The sequence below is a fragment of the Syngnathus scovelli genome, chromosome 14 (assembly GCF_024217435.2).
Source record: "Syngnathus scovelli strain Florida chromosome 14, RoL_Ssco_1.2, whole genome shotgun sequence".
In the NCBI taxonomy this organism is placed as follows: Eukaryota; Metazoa; Chordata; class Actinopteri; order Syngnathiformes; family Syngnathidae; genus Syngnathus; species Syngnathus scovelli.
This window is the reverse complement of record NC_090860.1, coordinates 11,447,284-11,465,070: the sequence shown is the minus strand read 5'-3', so window position 1 is coordinate 11,465,070 and position 17,787 is coordinate 11,447,284. Positions and strand designations below refer to the sequence as shown.

Here is a 17,787-nt window from a genome sequence, read left to right as displayed (position 1 = left end):
ATCGTCATCCAAAAAATTGTGAGACTAGTAGGCTGAATTCTGCGCCGATTAATCGACTAATTGCATTTACCGTATGGCACCTGATGATTTTACCAACATTGTCGTCACAAACCAAGAAGGTAGGCGTTTGTCGTAAGGACGAAAATTCTAAGGTGTACAATTGGGTGCCGGTCCAAGGTTTGCAACATTATGTACGTCCTTGTTGAAGGGATTTACGACAAGCCTTCCCATAAAAGCGCTGACTGCAGAGTGGCCAAATGACAAAGCCATTTTCGCTGGCTCTTATGATTGATCGCCGCTGTGCACACGGCGGGACAGATGTTCATTCGGCGCCGCGTGTTTGCAAAAGGCAGCGCGTCGTTTCTTTTCCTGAAATGAAACCGTTCCAAAATGTTTGCAAAAAATCGGATGATAAAAAGAAAGTGATCTGCAATATTGACCATCGACAGCAACATTTTATAATGGGAAAGATAAATGTGAAAACAACCACTCGCACCTTCATTCCTTGCCCTCCCTCCGCCCGCTGTTTCCATTTCCTCCTGCCGAAATGCCACATTAACATAAAGGGCCGCGCTAGGCTATCAGCGGAGACGTGTAGCATTTGACAACCTCTAATTTCAATGCGGGGAGTCCTTTCTGAAGCGCCGCACTCACCGCAAAATTACCCCACACCTCGCCGGAGTGACAAAATCATTTGTCTAGCTGTCCGGCGTGGCAGAAAAGCCTGATTGTAGGAGAGGGATAAGGGAGGGGAGGGGCCCAAAAGAGAGATAAAAGGAATATTAACAGACAAGGGCAGGCCATCTAATATTCTTCAAACGGCGGCAGATGGGATCGCCCGGTGATACCTCGATTCTCAGACGCCTTAAAGCAGGGATGTCAAAGTAATTTTTGTCGCGGGCCGCATCATAGTCAGTTTCCTTCGGAGGGCCAGAACAGTTAGAATATTTTAAAAATGAATGGAAATAAAAAATGCTAGCAATAACTTTTTTTTTATTTAGTATTGACACAAAGTCTTCACGGGCCGCATACAATGACAAGGCGGGCCATATCTGGCCCCCGGGCCTTGGGTTTGACACCTATGCCTTAAAGGGTACACGCTCTATATTACACATAAATGCGGGTTTTATAATGAACTGGTTTGGATGTATTCATTCCTAATATAATTGATCCCAATGAGAAATAATTAGAAAGCGGAACAGATAGCGTCCCGACCTTTTTGAATTTCCGTTATTTGATTTGTGCTGCGGTGTCGTCTGCAAGCTGACTTTGCAAACACGTTCAAAGATATTGCCTTGCTGTCACGAGTTGTCTGTTTAGCCAAAAGGATGCAGGCAAAATGCACACAAAGTCATTCTAATTGTCCACATTTCCCTCAGACAAAAGGAGAGGGAGAGGGGGAATGAAAATCGCCCTTGAGAGTGGTTATAGGGTAACGAGGAAGAAGAAAAGAACTGCTGAGCCAGCGGACTGCAGCTGTATTCACAATTCATTCCTGCCGACACCCTCGACGTCTGCTAAAACTGCTCATTTTATTCTTATCTCTTTGTTTCTCGCAATCACTGCCCTATCGCCTCCAATCTGCGGCGACAAAAAGGACACGCCAGTCGGTGGAGTCGATTGTTAACTGCAGAAGAAACGGGTTCTTGAAATATTCTCAAAAGCTCATCTGTCGAGGGATTTTTGGCAGTCGACTATTATGAGTTGGAATTTTGTGTTCATTCAGCCAGAAATGTGATTATAAACAAGGCCGCATAGAAGAAAAGGATAAGATAAAAAAGAAAAATGGGTTAGGGATCTTTTTTTTTTTAAACGCGCCAGTCCCTCAGATCGAATGAAAGTAAACAGCGTCGGGAGGAAGTTGGCGGAGGAGAGATCAAAGATGGAGCAAGTGATGGGGGGGGGGGGCAGTCTGACAAAGGTAAACAAATTAAATTAAATCAGTTCCACTCGAATGAACGTGACTCTTAATTTAGAGCGCAGCATTCATTAGGACAAAAATAAAACCCTACAGCTGCAAAGAGATCTAATCGTTGCATTGTTCATTTTCCAATGGTGGGAATATTTGAGACACATCTGTTTATTAAAAAAAAAAAAATCGAGTCAATCACAGACACGGGTGAGGAACAAGCCTTTTCACTTAGACGTTGCAAAGTCTGGCAACGAAGGGGATCGGGATGTTTAATGCATCGCGGCACGGATGACTTTATCCCAGACAACACTCCACTTGAACAGTTGACGAGCCGGGTGTGTGAAAGACGGTAAGTTTTTTTATTTTTATTTAATGCAAAGAGCAAAAAGGGGTGCATCGGTGGAGGTGACTGAGCCATGAAAACGGATGCATTTCTGGGGCTTATCATCTCTTCACAGCTGCCTCCTCTCTCCATCCAGCTTCTCCTTAGAAGGATTCCTCGCGTCCGCCCGCCCTCGTGCCTGTGTCTTATTTTTACTTGCTAATCTTTGATTTAACAGTAGACCAGACGCAACCCTTTGATGTTAGCACACAAACTATTCCGAAGCCCTTAATGAGTGTGATGTACTATCAGCGTAGTTGAGGCCAGCGTACAAAAAAAAAAAATCCCACATAAGCTTGTAAAGTTCACGTCCCTGGAGCTGGCGTTTCGGAAAAAAAAGTTTGCTTTGGCCAACTTTAACACCCACGTGCGTTTTGAAAAGTCTATTTCTCGGAATAGCAGCACCAAACAATTATTTGGTAATGTGACCAGTACAGATTCTGTCTGCCACTGACATGGTTTTACTAAACTGACTCATCGACAGAGTTCCTGAATCCAGACGAGATGTGGATTGAAGCGCTATCCCCACTCCAGATGGAAAGGTCTAAACGGCTGGAGACAGAAATGCAGTTTGCTGGCATATACGGGTCGAGATTTATGTGTCAGGGATTCGCCAAAAGCTCCAACGTCAGGTCTTTAAGTACATCGGCCACTAAATAAAAGACCGGGGCGTAACAAGATTTCCCGATGCGTTCCTCTGGGGAGCTAGGTGAGGAAAGTAATAACGTGGGTGGGTACACAGCAAACAAGACAAAGAGCAAGTGCTCTCATCTGGCCTGTCTTGGTAATAAATGGAAGAAGAATGCCAATAACAATCAGAGCTAGCTTAATGTTTGTCCAGGTCTATAATGCAGATTTGCATTGAGTGTATACAAAGCGGGGTGTGCGCATGCATATTGCAGCCAACTAGCCCCAGAGAGCAGCACGTTACGCTCTGTGATCATCAATAATGAGGTTTGAAGCAGGCCGAAAAAAACACACACAAACACACACAACACTTTGGTTCAGCTACAGTTCAAGCAATGCACAGGAATGTGCACCCTGGTACCAAATTAACTAAATGTAATATATATAAAAGCAAACACCTAGCTTGACATTACAACACCCACATATCCTCGCTAATGAGCCGCTGCGTTTGAAAGCAGGGATCCCTCGAGACCAAAGCTAACGAAAAAAAAATTGCCGAAGAGAAAATATCTGTTAAGCAAATATCGCGGGCAGGAAAGATAGAGTCACACCTCATTGCTTACTTGCTCACTAACCCGGGTCTCATTGCGAGTCTGGTGACACGGAAACTGAAGGAAATCAGATTTAAGGAGAACCGGCTGATTTCTATTAGAGGCTCTTTTTCAATGAGATTTTGCAAGATTGAAGGCCTTTGGCTAGAACTTCTCTGCTCGACTTCATACCTCCATTCCGTGTGTTTGAACTGAATAGATGTGAAAAATACTTTTATGGGTTGCGTAAAAACTTTTATGGGAGAGGTTAAAAAAAAAAAACGGTACATTGCTGGAAAATTAGCCTTGAGGTCAATGGCGTTTTATGTCCACCCAGGGAGCAGAACAATCACGCCGCCATGAATGTGTGCAAACCTGTGATTACTGACCTGCTGCTTGACCTGCTCTAATGGTAGGTTGTTTTTTGTTTTTTTATTAAAAAAAGGAAAAACACTTAAACGTACATGTTGAAATGAATTACAACGGCTTGACTCTTTGTGATGGAAGACAGCTGTACAAAGGATTTGTTATGCACAAAGAGAATTTAAAATCAAAGCAAAATGTACCCTAAGGTAGCACTTGTGTGGTCCTTGGGATATAATTTAATCCATTAACAATTTGCTAACATTAATCATGTCATCACAAACGAAAAAAATCAAGCAGCATTTTCAAAATATTGCACAGTTTTTTTGGGCTGCAACTAGAGCTGTCAAACGTAATTGACAAATCGACAACTAATCCATTACATAAATCGACAATTTTCGGAACAATCCCTTGGAGCTATTGTTTAACTTGGAATGGTCCAAATGTTCTGACTTCAGCCTCTTAACAATAATTGTTCTCTGATTTCTGTAGTCCTTCATAAAAGCAGACTGATTGTCTTTTGTGTTTAATCAAAACAAGGCATTTGCAAACATCTGCTTTTACTTGGGAAAAACATGTTACAAGAAATTGACTCGGTTTCAAAATGTGAGGAGGACATTAGTCCCACTCCTGTAATATTGCTTAATTTGTTTTTTCTCACTAAATACATACTAAAAATGTTTAGCAATACACAAATACAAAGTAAAATTGTATCCGATGAATCGCTAATCCATTCAAAAAACATTCCAACGTGACAGCCCTCGTTGCAACTATGTAAAAATGTAAAAATCCGATACTGATCGGCCCATCGATTAATCAATTCCATTTGGATTAGTTCGGATTTCCTACAAGAACCAGGAAAAGCGACTCCGAAATCGTCATCCATCAAAGTCTCATGAAACACAACGAAACGGATTGAGTTGTAAACATCAAGACATGAGGCATGGACAATTTGCTCGCCTATGACGAGCCTGCAGAGAGCTGCGTGGGTGTAACGGCCTGGCTCAAAAGAGCAATCTGCAAAGTCATTTTTAATTTATATAATCATTTCCGTGGGTGTCGGCGAGAGAAGGTGAAAAAAGGCAGCCGGAGAATGACTTTTTTGCGGCGCTCTACCGTCGGGCTCGTGCTGATTAAACACGGTCAGACACGAAGGCGCGCTGGAGGAAAGGCAAAGATGATGAAAGACAAATACAACATGGTGAAATGCGGCGAGGAGGGCGCCCAACAAAAGCACATTTAAAAGCGGCGGAAACTCAAAAGCATGTGTTGAGCTTTCATTGGAAACAAGTGCCTGTTTTGTTTATCGAATATTCCCAAGGCCCCCTGAAAACAAAAACAGTTCTCAGCAGCAAAACAAGTGCCTTGTCATTAAGACCCCCACACTAAAATTAGCACGTTTGATGATGCGTAACCTCTCGATGGGGGTTGAGTTCTGGCGGCTCAATGAGCCATGAGCGCCGGTTTTGTGAACTCGCCAGGGTTCTGCTATAGGCGGAGGTAAAACTGTCAGGGAAAGCTCGACTGTGACATCTTAATAGCTGCCAAAAAAGGCAACGGACGTTACTATACTAGACCGTCATTAGACCATAAAAAAAGAGCGACTTTAATTCCGAATGCTTCCTTACAAGCTCTTAAAAAATGTATAATTTCATTGCACATTTGAAAAAAGTCAGTTTGAGCTCAGCAAATATCTCCTCGCTGCACCTTTATCAGTCACCAAAACACGCAGCTCGCCTCAAACGGTAACGTGCGAGATATGCAAACTCAGACCTCCTTCTGAAGAAAGGGGTGGGGGGACAGCTCATTTTTATGCTGCGAGAGTGAGCGACGGGGGAATCGTATGTCGTGCGAGTTTTCTAACCACAGCACTTGTCATTTAACCTCAGACGTGGGTGTAAAAATCATACTACTGTAATAGTAAGATTGACTAACTTCCCCTGCCAGTTGAACGGAGAAGACAAAAGTCAAGAAGCTCTAGTCCTTTATTTGAACCTACTACTAACTAGTCAAAGCTCTTGATGTGTACACAAAGCAACAAGCCTGCATGCAGCCTCGGGCGTTGGCTCGCAAAACGACCACCCCAAACGCACAACAATGGCCGTGTTAAATAAAGCACAGGATGCCTTCTGTAAACCACCACATGGGATGTGACAATGCATGATAAGGAGGAGGAAGAATAACAGGATGAAGACTCAGGATGCGCTACGACGCGATTGGAAGAGCAAATCGTGGTCAGGAGACTCGAGTTAAACCGCTAGAATGTTTTCGGACCTGTAGCACAAACAGTTGTAACGACGCTTAAACACGGTTGGGCCTCTTTGGTCCGACAACAATAGCCGGAAAGGTCTGGCGGGTAAAGGGGAGCAAATGTGAGAAGGAAGGAACTGTGGATGCAGGTGGCCAAGATAACAACTTTGCTTCCTGTCCACAACCATGTCCTAATATGGGAGGTGGTATCGGTGTGAGAGTATCAGAGGTATTTGTTTGGATTTCACAAATTCCATCGCGACAAATATGCGTCGTCAATCAGTCAGCGGTTGATAACATTTAATTGTAATTGTAACATCGGTAGCCTGCCAAAAAAGCGCAACGCCGAGAATGTGAGTAAACATGACGGAATGAGGAACGAGCGCATTCCCTTCATCCCTTCTCATTACGAGAGAATGAGGTCACTCGTTTACTATTCCGACGCTTTGATGCCAGGAAAAGGAAGACAAAAGCCGGCCGGGACTGTCTGCACCTTTTACGTACAATTTGTTGTCAGTCTGGTGTTTTTGCGACAGATACAAAATAACACGAGAGCTCCTGAATAGCGGGGTAGCGTGTCAACCGCTACCCATAGACAAGATGCCTCATTGCTTATGTCTTTGTGGCCTTAGACAGAAGACAAACAAGTGACATCACAAGATAGGTGTGAGCTAGCTAGCGCCGTGTTTTGCTCTCCCCCCATCCATCCGTCACCACAAGGCCTGTTGAAGCCTGCAGCTCCTGTCTGTCAGTTCCAAAATAACAGCTATTGCTCTCTGTGTGCAAAACTTTCAGCGGAGCATTTACAAACATCACTGGGTTTCTTTATTACTGAACCAAACAACACTACCACACATGTGAGGTGCTACATCTGTTTTCAAATCAACTTTGACCGAATTATTAGCTGGACTGAGTTTGGGTTGGAAACATAAAACAAATGAAATCCTTTGACTAAAATGTCAACAAAATGATCCCATACACAACAACAGATTAATTTTATCAAAGAGAATATTGAGATGACAACACTGCAGAGCTAACAGAGCTAAGCTAATGTTAGCATGTGTGTTGACAGTGGCAACATTATCCCAGGCAATTAGTAGTGAGGGACACGAGACTGGGACAGTGACTGGAAAAATGTCTATAGAAATGTATGGAGGTACAATACATGGGGAACAAGGTCATGGGGTCACAAAGTGGCGCCCGTGGGCACAAGCTAGCCACACAGGACTACAAAGGTATCGTTTATAAAGTGGGAAGGGGAAAAAAAACCCATGAATCTCTTTCACGCTCAAGGTTTCACCAAGCTTTGCGAATCCGAGCGAGGAGACGGCACACAAGATTGCAGACGGCGTGTTGTTCTCGAGCAACATTTAAGCCTGCGAGTGATTGTGTCAAGAGCCGCGCGCATCGCTAGCGTCCCCGAGCGCAGGCGGGCGAGTGCGCGGGCTGATGCGAAGCGACAGGCCACGTTGCGGGCCTTTAACGTCACCACTGGTCCTCACATGGAGGAGGCGAAGGCGCCTCGGGGGCGGAAAAGCTCGCACACAAGTGGAGAAAGAGGGCCGGCAAAGAGAAAACATATGGAAGGAAGAGGGCAAAAAAAAAAAGGATGATGAAGAGACAGATGAGGGGAAAAAAGTGGGCAATGCGAGTGACTCGGGTCAGCGTGCAAATGTTAGGACAAAAACAAAGCCAGGAAAATGAGTCACTCGGGACGAGGCAATTGTCTGCTCTGGAAAACGTGATGACCAAGACGGACGGAACGTGCCATGTGTGGAGCGGCACGCTGCCCACCGGTCTTGGCGGGTGCGAGAACATGACGGGGTAAATACAAACGAGTAGCAGGTGATGGGTGAGAAAGTCAAATAAGAAGTGACGGCAGGACTGAGAGACGAGTCCATCTCCGAGAAGACTTTAGCAGCCCAAGGTGTCGACAGCATCTGGCACCTTGACAGCTAGCGCCGGTGCGCGGCTGTAGCTAGCTGCCAGCGGTGTTTAGCATCTTCTCAGAGACAACTTTTTGTCTAGTTACGGCGGAACCTCGACCGAGTGTGTAACCCGCTTTAGGAGACATGAACTGGTGATGGTTCATGTCGGGTTCGTGTGTCTGGCTGAATAATACACAAAAAAGCCCATTGTGTCTCTGCGGAGGAAGGCCGGGCTAGGGGGTAGCGTGCCGAGCTGAGCAAGGGGTCAATAACCTTCCCCATAGCAAACAAGATGACCTCATTCACATCACGAGGGGAATTCTTTGCCCCCCACCATTCTTTATAATACTATCCAAGAGCAATTCATCGAGCAAGTAGCTTAGGCTAAGTAACCCTTTTCAGAAAGAGTAGAAAAATTCTTTTTTCAAGTCACAAACTGTGCTAAACAGACTCTTTGTTTTGCCAATTAATGCCTCATTATACAAAACCTCCCCATAGTTTTTTTTTTCCTGGTACTGCAATCTCTCCCGCCCTCCGACTTCTACACTAACGAAATTTACATACAGTCAATATTCAGGGTAAAGGCCAAAATTCTCATTTCGGAAACATTTGGAATAACATGAGTGTGAGTGGACAGAGTTACTTCTGCATTTGAATGCCCTGAATGAAAATAGTTTTTTATCGCAAACCCAAATAGGAGCATATTCTGTTTTTTTTTCCAGGCAAGATATGTTCTTTAAAAAAAAAAACAAATACTGTCAATATTCTGGATTTAAAAGGGTTATGGACTAGCCGACATGTACATGCATTGGCTAATAAGCCCGTGCGTCACTGCTGTGGCGCCGCTGAGGCAGAGAAGACCCTGTTGCCGCCACTGAAACATTGCTGACTCGGCACCGTACGGGTGGGACGGTGGATTAATGACCTGCGTGAACAAAGTGTGTGCAACGGGAGAAAATCTGCTCACGCTTCCCTCTGGATACGACTGTTAGCGGTGTGTGGTGGTGCAGGTTGTTAACACTGCCACCAGTCTAGAAAGAAATGCTGCACTTGCTTATTTAACAAGCAACAACTCATTCACTACCATTGTCGGCTAAAGACGATCATTTGAACTGGGCTGGCAGTAAATGAGTTCATGAAAGTCTTGCAGAAGAATTACGTGGACCGAAGCATTGGGAATCCGGTTACTTCAAATCCGAGGTGCATTTATTCGCACGTATGAAGTTTGTTACGCAAATCGAAATCCCGTCGATGAAATCAGGCCGGGATTTGATTAAAGCAAAAACATGCAGCATATTGACTGAGTCCGTGATCTTGATTGATGGCAAAACAGGACTGACAGCGCTACCGATTGCATTAAAAGTAAAGCAATGGATTGCCCAGAGCAGAGAAACACGAGATGTGACACGCTCGCGTAGATTTCAGACAACCTGCTGACAAGCAAGGTTAGCGAGTACGCCGCCTCATATTCGAATGACGGCGGGCGACAGAGGAATCAAACTGACGCACTTTCCACGTCTCCCCCCCTCCCCTCCTTGGGAGAAGGTGACTGTCGCCCTGCGTGCTCCGGCCAGCGCCTCACAGAAACAACACGGGCGGCGAAGGACAGCTAAATTATTCATCTTTGATTTATCGGCCCGCCGAATGCGAATGAGACGACACGGCGGAGGCTTCCGAACCGCGGGGAGGTCCGAGTACAAATGGCTCCGAGCCAGGATGAAGTGAGATGAACATGTATCTGCCAAATGTAAAAATTGAAACAGCTAGTGGACTTTAAAGTCGCTTGCTGTGAAAGAGCGCACATATATTTCAGCGCACATTAAAAGCCCAAAGTGAAACCTGCCACCGAAAAGAGTGCAGCTGTGCAGAATAAACAAATATACCAGGAGGGCTAAGCAGAAATTCCTCCGCCGGTTGCCAAAACTTGTTTGCTAGTCCTCCACTGAAAGGGCGCTGAGAAAATTAATGCAGAGCGGGGTGGGCGGGTAATAACGAAACAGAGTGAGCATTCAGTTCATTTTTTTTCCCCCTCTTGCCTCATTTCAGGGGATAAAAGGGGAGGAGACAGAAAGCCCTGCCAAATAGTGTGATTTGTGTTTTCCCAAATCTTTACACCCTGTAGTGTATTTGTGACTTCAAAAAAAATAACTGGAGAATATATGGCAGTCAAAAAAAGCTGTGGAGGGCAGGCAGCATTATTATGCAATCTTAATTAGTCAAATAGAAATTGCGTGGATGACTCCGCCGCGGTGGGAGAGGGCGTTTAGGGAACAGGTGTCACAGCTGGCTATCTTCACTTCATCTCAAAAGAGTGAAAACAAACCACCTTCTCCACATATTGTGTCACTTCCTGTAGGTTTTTCTCGCAATGAGACGCAAATAAAACGGAAGAACTTTTTTTTTTTTTAAAAAAACACGCTGACATGACATTAGCCAAGTCTTGCGGTGAAGCGCAAGTTACATTCTTGTAATATTAGCCAGATGGCTTATCAAACTTTTGACGTAAAATCTCCAGAGTTAGCCCGGTAGCCGCTACGCTTGTAGCAGAACAGTGTTTAGACGACGGCGAGGCGAGATACTAAGCCAGGCAGTCCGAATGACGCTCAGCGACAGATAAGCAGGCCCAGGCACTCGTGGGATTGAAGCTCATGATAAGCGCCCGGAGCTGATGTCGAATGACTTTATCGCGCGACGCCCGCTGGGAGGTGCCATCGCCGATGCAGGCGCTCAGGGTACTATAAGGGGCGAAGTTTAGGGTCAGGGAGGATGGTGCGAAAGCTCAACCAGGCCATGTGGCAGGGGTCAGATCATATAGTGGAGTCCCGCCTTGTGGCCCAACTGAACTTGGTTTAGCAATGCAGGAAATGAACCCGAAATTCCAAAGGAAATAGAGTATAAAGGTAGAACGGGAGTCTATAATCCAGGATAAGGCAACTGCTCTCCTGTTGGTATTTTTCATTTTCATATCATTGCATCTACTTTGGCGTTGTTCGAGTCTGCACGCTCTGCGAAAAATAGAAAATGAAAACCGCAATAGAAGAACTGAAAACGGAACTCAAAGCTAAGGTTTGTTATCTTAAAGGTTCCATGATAAAAAAACCTACTTGCGTGTTACGCAATCCACAACCTTTGCCACATTTTCAAGCTTTTGGAATTCAACTTATGAACTAATTAGGTTGACTTTTCAAAATATTGGTAACACAACAAGACTAAGCATAAAGCCTCCTTATTGCACCTCGACAATGGCAGCTCCGGCTCACTAAACCGGCACGCAGAATGGCGCTCGTTAATTAAATCCCGGCTTATAAAGCGGCGCTTGGGGAAAGGATGCGAGGGAGGGAGTGGGGGCTTGACGGGGGGATGAAACAGGTTTCGACTTGCGACGACAACCCGGCAAAACGCCCTCGATTGACTTGTTCTGTCAACCTCTGTCGGCGCACTTAGCGGCGAGGCGCTCTATCCTAATAGATCCCGCATCGATTGTGCGTCGGAGGTTAGCGAGGGTCTCTTCCTAGAAAATGAACTCTTCTATCAAAATAAAAGGAATAAGGGGCGAGTTTATAAAACAACTGAAGGACGTTTGACATTGCCCCGTTTGTCAAACTCTCCAAACAAGCATTCCCGAAGGAACGGCCGCCATCTAAAGTTGTCCTCCGACTGCCGACAGCTCCCTCGGGGAAAGTCGAGATGAAAAAAAAACAGGCAGACACAATGGAGGAGATGCAAAGGCGGACGAGAGGCACCATGCGTGGCGACGGTGGCCTGTAAAAATCTATTAAACAAACACCTCGAAAAACAAGCCCCCCCCCCCCCCCCGGGAGACAGGCTTGCCTTGATTAAACAATTCAAAATCAATACGGGTAGATAGAAAGATACCCCGAAAACAAAATTCTTCCTGCTTTATGTTCTGCTAACTTCTCGTCACATCATTCCCGCCTGTTAAACGGGCTTGTCTTCTCCTGCCAAGTGAAAAGATAGCAATTTGAAAACTGTGTGCTGCCTGGCGGCCTGTAAAGCTAAATAAATTTGAGAAACACCATAGCAGGTGTCACCTCAGGGAGACGAACAACTGGAAATGTAAAAGGGAGGTGGGGTGCCAAAGGGGGGTGCATGACGCTGTCAATCTGCCACAATGACCTTGAGGCGCTACATACATGTCAGCAACAAAATGGGTGTCCGCCAGAGCAGGGCGGGGGAGAGGGTGGGGTCCGCTTTCCCCCCTCCTTTTCACCGGAGCAGCTGTGGAGGCATGCGCTAAAAAATTGGGCAGGCGAGCAAGGGGAATTCACGCAGCTGTCAGCCTGGAATACTTCAGACGGACACTTTCAGAAAAACTATCCGACAAATTCTGCTTAACTGCTTCACCACGGGTGGGAGGGGGAGAGAAGTCCCCACCGGGACGGCAAGTCCGTCAACGAGCGGGGCAAGAAAAGCAAATAGCCCCTAACGGGATCCAGACGTTGCGGCACCGGGGCGACTCTCATAGCACGCACACGTGACTTCTGGCGCTGGGGTAATATTTGGCCCGGTGCTGTGGAAACCCCTCGTAAACCTCGACACGACTTGGGGGGTGAGGGGGGGGACTCGGGAGTCGCAAATGTGGCGTCATTTATTTCTTGAACAAGGTTGAGGAAAACTTTGCGTCCACCGTGTTTTCCACGTATGGTGGTAAAATTCTGACTTTGTTTCAGGAAATGATACAAAGAAACCTAAACATGTATGATCATAAATGCATGCCAGGACCAGGAGACATTAAAGACTTTCAAAGTAGGTCAAGGCGGCAAGGAATCAATCGAGTAGTTGAAAGAAGTTGTTCTTTCAACTACTCGATTGATTCGGGAGGATGTGAGATTCTCGGTACAAGGCAAAGTCCGGGGAATTTTGAGGCACATCTGGACACCGTCATGTTTGTTAAAAAATAGGGCGTGGGAGGTCTGCACCCCACCGAGTACTAACCTGCCGAGAGCAGTCCAGATCGCTTACGGTACTTTTCTTTGATTTGGGTCACAGTATTCACATTTAATTGAATGATTCAGGCACATTAAAAGTTTTCTGTGTTGTTGTATACAAAGACAGCAACCTAATACTCTGAAGAAAGACAATATGAACCTTGTTGCGTTGTGCAACATGTACCCTGGCATTTTTCCAGCAGAAAATCCACTTTTTCATCTAACTTCAGTTTATCAGCCATCTTTCGGGGAAACGACAAATCTGTGCAGACCGGTTTAGCTGCTGCATACTCGAGCAACTACGCAATACTGGCAACGCCGAAACTACGAACATGTTATTTTGCGGAGTCGGGCGTGCAAAATAAACCCACAACACAGGCATTTTTGTGTTTTTTTTTAATCGTCTAATCGTTTTTTTTTTTAATTGCAAGTGTCACGGTCCCGTTTACTCGTGGGGCGGCTGTGGCGCTCTCTAGTGTCCCGTGCTCGGTTACATAAAACCCGCGTCGCCTTGCTTCTCACTCCGGTTTAGGTTGTTGATACTACCGACATAGTGGGGCAGATAATCCACTGTTGTGTGCAAAAATACAGATCTATACCTAAACATCACAACAACTAGCCAAGATAGCAGGGGGGGCGTTTTAACACAAAAAACCCAGCGTGAGGGTGTTTTTATTCCGCCGACTGGCCGCAGTTAAACGAAGAAAATAAAAGCAGAAGTAAAACCATGCTTGGTTACATTTGATTTTGTCTTTGGGGGACAAATGAGGGGAGACAGACGAAAGAGAAGTGCTGGAGGTTTTCCAAGCCTCGACTGGCCATTGTTTGGGCAAGACGCACACGACATTCCTCCGCGGCTGGAGCTCGCCCGCTGGGCAACAACTCTCACAAGGTTCCAAACAACTCCAAAAAAGAGGAAAAACATCGCACTTTACATCCCCGCGTGGTCGAATATCCCATCATTTGTTCTTTAAAACGCGTTTGGGGAAAAATGTAACAAAGTTAAAGTTTAGTGGGGTGACTAGCTAGCCCCCCCCAAAGCTAAAACTACTGGAACATGTGGAGGAACAAGGGCCCCGGCCAAATGAATACCACGACGCCCCTGAGTGACCCAAAGTTCACATTGAACACAGTTTAAGGTTGTTAAAACACAACACGCGGAAGGTCGCGTGTTAAATAAGTGTTTTGAACCAGTTAGAGAAAGTTTTCGTCTAGTCACAAAGTCAACAGGACTCGGATAACAGCCACTTGCGACACTTCTTCACAACATGTTGCAATTGTAGTATATTTTAAAATAATCTTCGCGGAAACGAGAGGGTAAAAGCTTCATACAGGGGGGTGATTTATGTACGCTTAAGCAGCCGAAACGGTACGGACGCCGGACGGCGCCTCCCTCCCTCTCCCTGGGTAGCAGCACCACCACGCTGCCCCCGCTTACCTTCATCGAGAAGCCGCTCGAGGTGCGTGAAGATGCCGCAGAGATTGGGCAAGCTGGTCATGAGCTTCTTCTCGTTCAACAATTGCATCAAATAGTCGGGACTCGGCCTCGGTCGCTCCTTCACTTCGACCTCTCCGACCATCATCTTTGCGGCGGGGAGAGCGGAACACGAAGCACCGCCGAACACAGAATCCTTCTTTTCGGGGGGCGGGTGGAGGGTGAAACCAAGAAAAGAGAGAAAGGGAAAAAGAAAAAAAAACTTGCGGCTCCCGATCCCTCGCTTTCCTCCTCTCCTCGTGAGAACAATACTCTAGAATGTCCCCAGTTTCCCAAATTGTTGCAGCCTCTGGTGCGTTCGTGTTGTTTGAGCGACGGAGGAGGCGAGAAAAAAAACACAACGTTATTTCCTTTCGCTCGTGGAGACGGTATGCGCTCGGGGACGTTCGATTCCTCCACTGTAAGCGCGAGGGACTGTTCCGCCGGAACGGGTCCGTCCTTCCTCGTCGGCGATTGGTCGGTGTACTTTCATTGGGCTAATGGCACAGCCAATGAGTGTCAAAAACTAAGGGCCCTGGGGGCGGGTCTGTCGCGTGGTGAAGAATGATTGATAGGAGCGAAAGCCAATCGCGGGTGCTGCGCAGGAATGCACGTCCAGAAGTGTCAACAAGAATGTCCAGGGTGGACCAAAAACTTAGCAATGTTTGTTCTTAAAATTGTTTTATTACATTTTATAGATGTTTATAACAGTTGCATTTACTTAATGTAGTTTTAAAATCATAAAAGCTCACAATATCCTCTTTTAGCCAGGGTTTCAAGCAAAAGTCAGGGTTTCTAGCCAGGGTTTCGGTTTTAGCCAAAGTGAAGGTAGTTAGTAGATTTGATTTCAAGCCAGTTTTCAAAACATGGTTAAGTAGTTCGGTAAGCTAGTTAGCTTTCATTGTCAATCCGCAATGTGTATACAATCTGCATACAAATTGAAATTTACCTCTTCAATCCTGAAATATTATCTTTTGTTATCCAATGTTTTTATGATATCTTATCGCTTAGGTTGGCTACATGCCAAGGAAACTACAGTAAACCTACCGTTCGTTATCTTATCTATTCTATTCTTAACTTCCAATTTGTCTACAAAGAAAGACTATGACTGTCATTAGGAAGCAGCATTGGTGAAATTAAGATTTAGCTAGCAGGTAGTGTCATCCATAATCTACTGAATGGCTCTGTGTGCTTGGCCACTTTTCACGATAATTTTGATTAAAAAAAAAAACACAACACATTTTGGGTCCTTGCTGACTTTCTGTGTCACCTAATTACCGTCTAATTTAGTTTGTCTGAGCAAAAACGTCCTCGGGTATGCATTGATGGATTGCTGGAAATCCCACCCCGTCAATGTGATTGACCTGGCGAGGCCGAATCAGAAGAGTGCAGCTGTAAAAATCGTCCCTCAGCGCGATTGTAAAAATACATTCACGCTATTGCGAGGTTATACGAGGTCATCTGCTCTGTCCTCTTGAGTAGCCGATGCGGCGCGATAACGCTGAACGATTTGGCAGCGCGGCATACCCATTTGGCACTCGCTTAATAATCTTTTTAGAAATGAATCTGTTTCCATTGATTTGGACGACAACGTTACAGGTTAGCAACGGGTCGGGTCAAATTACGTGCACAAATATGACATCAGCATGTGCGGTCCACGTCCTAACACGACGCCTATTGTTACCCAAGACTTGTACATCTTGTTATCCGTCTTGGGGCCCATTGATCAACGGCGTCGTAATCAATAGAACCTTTTCATCGTCCTGTCCTTGAGAGGACCTTTCTACGTATCCTCGGAAGATTAACATGCCTGATCAATGGGACAATTGCAAAAAAAAAATAAAAACAAAACAAAAGCTACCTCTGCTTTCTCACTGGAAATTAGCAGATGTTTTTTTATATAAATTTCATATATGACACATTTTATGTAACCTGACTTTTTTTTAGGCCTGTAAATGTTATATTGGGGCCAAAAACGTGTAGTCTGTGTTAACACAGTTCCTTTAATGAACATGTCCTTCCTGCTACGATGCCCTTTAACTAGTCTACATATAGCCGAGCTATGTTGTATCTGTAATTACCGCTGAGCTTCATTTAAGCCTGTACGAACAAGCCTGCCTCAGAAATTATCGCATTTTATAACAGGCTACGAAAATCAGACCAGTGGATAGATATACAAATAGAGAAAGAGACTACTAAACAGGTGGCTAGCTAGCTAGCTAGCTAGCTAGCTAGCTAGCTAGACCCCAATGTGTACTTCTAAAAGTTTGTCGGGAAACAAACCAAAAGGTTCTCGCAGATATCCAATTTTAAAAGGAAAAAGTCACAGACTGCGTCAAATGGAAGCTGAAATTTGTTGTGGGCTTTGAAAATGGTTTTAGTTCTTATCTCTAATGGTGCGCTTGGTCATTTGAACCTTGACACGTGGGCACGTGCTGATACTCATACATAAACCTTCACTGTGTGTGAACACACAATCTCATGTAGACCAACTTAAATGTGTGTGTCACAAAGTGATACGAATCCCCACTCCTGCCTTAGTGGCGTCGTCGTTTTTAATAACACGCTTTCTATTCAATAATTAATCCAATTAATATCCAGATAATTACGGAACATGCGTCGAGGCTGTAAGCTCCCTGACAATGAGCTCGCTAAAGTGCCCTGGGTTTTCTACTGGAAGCGTGCCAGTGGCGCTAGGTGCCTGGCTGTGATGCAACATGCTTTGTGGTACCAGCCAGTGCCGCGGGACTCGAGTCTGACAACGCTTCTGATGTGGCGCTCAGAGCCCAACAGGCACGTTTAGGAACAACAGCAGCTTTGTGTTATTTTTTTCCCCGCTAACTGCTTTAACAACAAAAATGAGACAGAACATTTAAGGGGAGTTTTTCTTTAACAGCCTCGGATTTTGGTCGTGAACTGGCTCTCCAGAACTGAGAAGTGCCACATGTCTCGAGGAGAAGGAGAGGGTGGGCTGGGAGACTTCTATCCATCATGTTACATTTGACACCTAGCCGCCGACTGGATTACAGGGTTGAGGAAGGCCAAATATGTTTTCAAGTTAAGCCAGTTTCATTTATGGGCCTGAGAAATGATTTATCCTGGCCAGGTAGGAATGCTCCCTCGGCAGCTTCCAAGGAATCGGGTGGAGTATTATGATGGCAAATTTCCTGGCTTGGGAGGTTCTATCAGAAGCTTCAACGCCTGTGAAAGATGGCACCCCCTACCCTCTGTGTGAAAATTACATAGAGTTGACCTGGATATGCCCTAGCTTGGGGGATAGAATCAGAAGCCCCTTTCGAGTCAAAACTGACA

At 45.4% G+C, this 17,787-nt stretch overlaps 1 protein-coding gene across 6 annotated transcripts in view; it reads right to left on the bottom strand.

The window, feature by feature from the left end:
* Positions 1-14,917, bottom strand: part of qkia (QKI, KH domain containing, RNA binding a) — a 47,389-nt gene extending 32,472 nt beyond the window's left edge. For 3 of the 6 annotated variants that reach the window (XM_049741359.1, XM_049741357.1, XM_049741361.1), the window contains exon 1: positions 14,440-14,916. In XM_049741359.1, the coding sequence (XP_049597316.1) occupies positions 14,440-14,584 (145 nt within the window). In that variant the 5' untranslated portion in view covers positions 14,585-14,916. Of the gene's footprint in view, positions 1-14,439 lie in introns of all 6 variants that reach the window. The other 3 variants (XM_049741362.1, XM_049741360.1, XM_049741358.1) reach the window with 2 other exon arrangements.
* Between the last annotated feature and the right edge of the window lie 2,870 nt (positions 14,918-17,787).